At 35.0% G+C, this 4,947-nt stretch overlaps 1 protein-coding gene across 1 annotated transcript; it reads right to left on the bottom strand.

Annotated features, from left to right (window-relative positions):
• Window positions 1–2,318: 2,318 nt before the first annotated feature.
• Window positions 2,319–3,443, bottom strand: LOC129571099 (putative nuclease HARBI1; the record flags this gene model as incomplete). The annotated part of the gene is made up of 1 exon (XM_055450864.1): window positions 2,319–3,443. A coding segment is annotated over one exon (1,125 nt), but the record flags the coding sequence as incomplete, so codon positions are not given.
• Between the last annotated feature and the right edge of the window lie 1,504 nt (window positions 3,444–4,947).

The following is a 4,947-nucleotide window of genomic DNA, read 5'->3' as shown; positions in this document are numbered from 1 at the left end:
TCTTGCGTGGAGTCACCAAAATCATCCATTAAATATTCTTCATTGGTAGGTGAATTAAGCGCATTTAATGAGGCCGTTTCATCGATTTCTATGTTCAGATTCAAAATACTTTGTGGAAGATCCATATTATCCATGATCACACTTATACCGATTGGTTTTTCGAATTGAACTTGAACAACAACTTGTTGCACAAAATGAATTTCACAACTGTGGCAAAGCACGCGGTTTGAGAACTGTCGAAAGTGTACGCGGCTAAGTGACAGTTCAATTCGATTGAGAGAGAAATCCCGTCGGAAAAAATATGTTGAAAGAATATTCTCGAACGATAAAGAATTCAGCAAAAATGTCGTTACCGGAAAAAATCCGTGGGAGGGTTTACACGTGGTGAATAAAATTTTCCGGCGGAAATTTTTTTTTCCGTCGGAAAAAAAATTTTCCGCCGGAAAATTTTACCTGTGCTTTTTAAATGGAACATGCGAAATCCCGGCGGGAAACTCAGCGTGTAAACGCGATTTTCCGCCGTGTAAACTAGGCTTAATACGGATTTGAATAAACATAGATTCTTCTTATAAGATAAGGAAGAAAACGAAAATACATTTTCGAAGATTATTCACGTGTTTTTTTCGTCTGTTGTTTAAATGCTCAACTGCAGCTACTTTACTGTATGTTCATATTCAATTTTGATGCGCTGCTATTTTTTCTTCAAAATACTAAGATTATGAGCGATATGTTGAGTGATTCCTTGCTATTGGAGCTCACATGAATACACATCGATCCGGTGCGGCTACAGTATCAATAAGACGTGACTGTCGGAAGAACGGATTGGTGATGGCTTCGGTTTGTGTGCGCAGGATTTCGACCATATCATAGTCGAATTTCTTCCCATCCAGACTTTGTTCAATTTCCAAGTACACCGTCAACTTATGGGCACTAACCAACTTCTTTCACTCCACCGCGATAGGAAATTTTGGCAATTAATTTATACTTTATGATCTAAATATTTTGGTCGTAGAATATTCAAAATTAATCCTGATGCTTTCCGCACTGAAAAGGCAGAAGAAAGAGAGATATCGGATGAACAAACAAAAAAAACAGTGTCGAAATGTCAAAAGGCATATTTTTTTTCATTAGAAACAGTATGCCGACCAATTTAAATCGGGCAGTTAAACACAATAACTTGGACACCATTTGCGAAAGTAAAGATATTGATTGTTTATTGAAAATCATCATATAATAAAAATCTGCCGAGTCAATCGAGATGTCGGTAAAAGTGAAAACTTATGATAACAACAACAACAACAACAACAACAACAACAACAACAAGAAATGATTTTTAAATCCAAAATCATTGCTTAATATTCTTTCATAGGGTAGCGACATCTGTTTTTTTTAAATATATAAACCGTCTCCATATACTTAGGAGTGCGTCCAGTAATATGTCAAAAGAGTTTGACATCATAGATATTATTGGTGATGACTATACTTACAGTAGCACGACGAACCCAATTCGTTACATTTTGCTTGAATTTTGTAACATTTTCAATTGGAATTTTTTCCACAGTCTCAATCTCTTTTATCAAATCATCCCAAGCCTTGCCTTGGCTTTTTCGATCGACTCGACTCGTGTATTTTTCGTAGAGACGGCTAGAATATTTTAGACAATATTCTAAAATGATTTTCTAGAAGCATTGAAATTTTAGTAAGAGAAGTTTATTTTATTCAAATATTTTAATTATAATTACCTTTTGTTCTTCCGTGTAGTTGATTTTCGATTTGTCCGACATTTTATTTTTTTTTTATTTTAAAAAATAGCAGTGATTCGATAATGTTCACACTTGACGAAAAGAAATGGCTCAATGACTGTTTGAGGAATTGAAATATGAAAGACCTAGGGGCTTTTAAGTCAAAATATACATTCGTATTTGTGTGAATATTTCGTGAATATTGCATATAATCCGTGTATATTATTCACCATATTCACAGAATATACACAGCATGTAAAAAATATGTGTTTACGGCAATGTCGAATCTTTGTTACCGATCGTGAATATGAGGTGTATATTTCATGAATATCGTGTATATTCCGTGAATATGGTGCATATTTTGCCAGTATTGTGAATATTTCGTATGACTGTCATCTATGGTGTATATTTCTTGGATGGAATATACATGGAAGCCCCTAGTGAAAGACACATAACAAAAATGGTCGGGTACAAAAAGAGAGTCATAATGACATAGTATGACCAAAAAACCGAATGGAAAAAAATCGTTATGTTGGAAAATTAATTCGGACTCAAGTGATAATGGGCATGTAATGCTCAATTTATTGCAAAATATTCGAGCAATTGTCGTTGTCGTTCAATGGCTACAACGTTTCCAGCCACATCGTGTTGGTTTGGGTTTCCATCATCAACTGCCTCATTGGGTTCGCCATTCGCAATACGAAATAGCTCTTCATCATAATCGTACGATCCATGCTTGAAAAAATTCTGCATGTTATGCAATGTTATGCATGCATATATAGCAGTACTGACTCTCTGTGGTGTTACAAAACGAAATCCATAGCGAAGACAATAAAACTGTTGTTTTAAAATCCCAATTGCACGTTCGACCATAAAACGAGTTTTGCGATGCTTGCTTAAATAATCTTCAATTGCATTTTGTAAGTGAGGGATATTCCTGTTTGGTTCTCGTATCGTCGGAGTCATCAACCAACTCGTAGAAGGATACGCCGAGTCTCCTAAAATAATTGATCGATTATCGTTCCCAGGTCGCCATCCATTCATCTCCCAATTTTGCCATAGTGATGAGATTCGAAGTGCTCGGGCATCGTGAAAACTTCCTGGACTTCTAGCCGAAGCAAAGAAGAATTCATGGCTTGGCCCAGATACCAAAAGTAAATTTATAGAGTGTTTGTTATCACGGCTCACATATACGGCTTCATCAAGGCCACTTGGACTATTAATACGTATCAGTGTCCCATCGATACAACCCATTACAAACGGAAATCCTGCCTTTCGTGCAAATCTGGCTGATATATCATTTGGGTTCGTTGGCCAGCGTACATATTGTGGCATGAGGTGATGCATTATTAGACGGCAAACGAGGTGTACGCATTTGCAGACAGTTGACTTTGTCACACCAATAGAATAACCATTTAAATGATATACCGAACCGTTGCCCAAGAAATGGAGTGCAATTAAAATTTGTTCTCGAACGGATAACGCATGGCTTCGATGTGTTTCCCTTTGAATAAATTGTCCAATGTGCCTTTCTATGCATTCGACGACCTGTCGATCAACTCGAAAACTCTCACGAAACAATTTCGGTGTTGGTAGATTGAAATTTATTCGCGGATGATAATTACGAACTCGGTAATTGATATCCACTTCGTCATCATCATCATCATCGAAAAACATCAGAAAACGATACCGATTCCTATTCTAAAAACAATAAAAAATTTCATTGAAATAGTGCTAATCATAAAATAAACATAAGCCTCATCATGATCTTTTTTTCTGTGAATATGTCAAATATGTCGAATGAGAAAACAATATACTAGTAACGATGACATAAAGTGACAAAATACGTTTAAATAATTTCGGTGACTAAATATGACCATACACGATAGAAAAATTCTTTTCCAATAATATTTGAGAGGTTCAATTATTTTTAAAGAAACGTACTATATTTTGAATTCGGTTTAAAGATCACATGAATTGTCAGTACAATTTTTTTATTAATTCGGAAGTAATTAAATTTTTTTAAATTAAATTAGTAAATTAGTTTTGTCGATATATTATGAACTCACTAGTAGTGATAAAGTAATGTGTACTTTGACTCAGTTATTAATTTGGTTACGGTGTGTACATTATTTGAATCGGATTTTTTTTGGATTGGGTTTATCAATTGAGCAAAAAAAATCGTTATTTTCTAACTCTACTTTCTCTTTCGTAAATTGTATTTGGTGGTGTTGCGTTGTTTGATAGGCACGGTATTGGTCCAGTCCGAAAAATCACCAACTAGCGCTTTTGTGATTTGTTGCTGTGTAAGTCGTGTCATACGGACTACTGGGAAATTAGCCGATGGTTCGTCTTGGATCGTGCGTCCACGTCTTTCAGTAATGGAACGCTCTTGTCTGGCGGTTGGTTATGCTTCGATTGCGCGACTCTCTCTTCCGATTGGATGAATAGGCGGTCTACTACGTATGGCATTTTTCAATGAAATACGCATTTCGTCTTCAGCTCGAGCGAACTTCACATTGCTCTTATAATGCTTTTCCACAATAGCCTTTGATGCTGAAATGGGAAATAATTTTCCGAAACCGATCCACGACCTAGAATATCGCAATTTTTTTAGAATTTCACTTTGAAATTATTTAACAAAAAATTAAAATTGATCATACAATTTTAACCAATCGAGAATTTTTTTAGAATTTTTTTTCAAACGAAACAAATACTTGCCATTGGTTTTTCCAGCCAAAAAATTTTACGCGTGCCATGCGTCCCCGAATTGCTAGAATTAATGCCGGCCAAGGCACGTAGAACTTCATTTTCGCGTATACGCACTCACCAATATGAAATTTTTGTTCAACAATTTCCATTATGGTTTTTGTAAGTGTAATAACACCAAAAACGACAATGAACAACGAAAAATAAATTAAAAACGAATAGTCGAAATTCATAACACCTCTTCTTGTTAATTCAAAATTAAATTAAGAATGGATTATGATAATTTTGATCACTTCGGTCCTGTCGTTGGTGATTGGTCGCAACAATAGAAAATAGTAAGCGAAAAGTCAGCAATATTTTCATTTTATGTCATCAAAGTGTTTATTTTGTCATCATGACCATAAGCTAATTTGTATGACAAATATGAAGTTAGATTGTAATTTCAAAGCATTAATTCAAAGTAATTAAAATATCATTCGTATTTTTTTTTTTTTGT

This window comes from Sitodiplosis mosellana, unplaced genomic scaffold (genome assembly GCF_009176505.1).
Source record: "Sitodiplosis mosellana isolate CC-2019 unplaced genomic scaffold, AAFC_SMos_1.0 Smas_scaffold_1299, whole genome shotgun sequence".
Classification (NCBI taxonomy): Eukaryota; Metazoa; Arthropoda; class Insecta; order Diptera; family Cecidomyiidae; genus Sitodiplosis; species Sitodiplosis mosellana.
The sequence above is the reverse complement of the archived record's forward strand: the minus strand, read 5'-3'. Positions and strand labels throughout refer to the sequence as shown.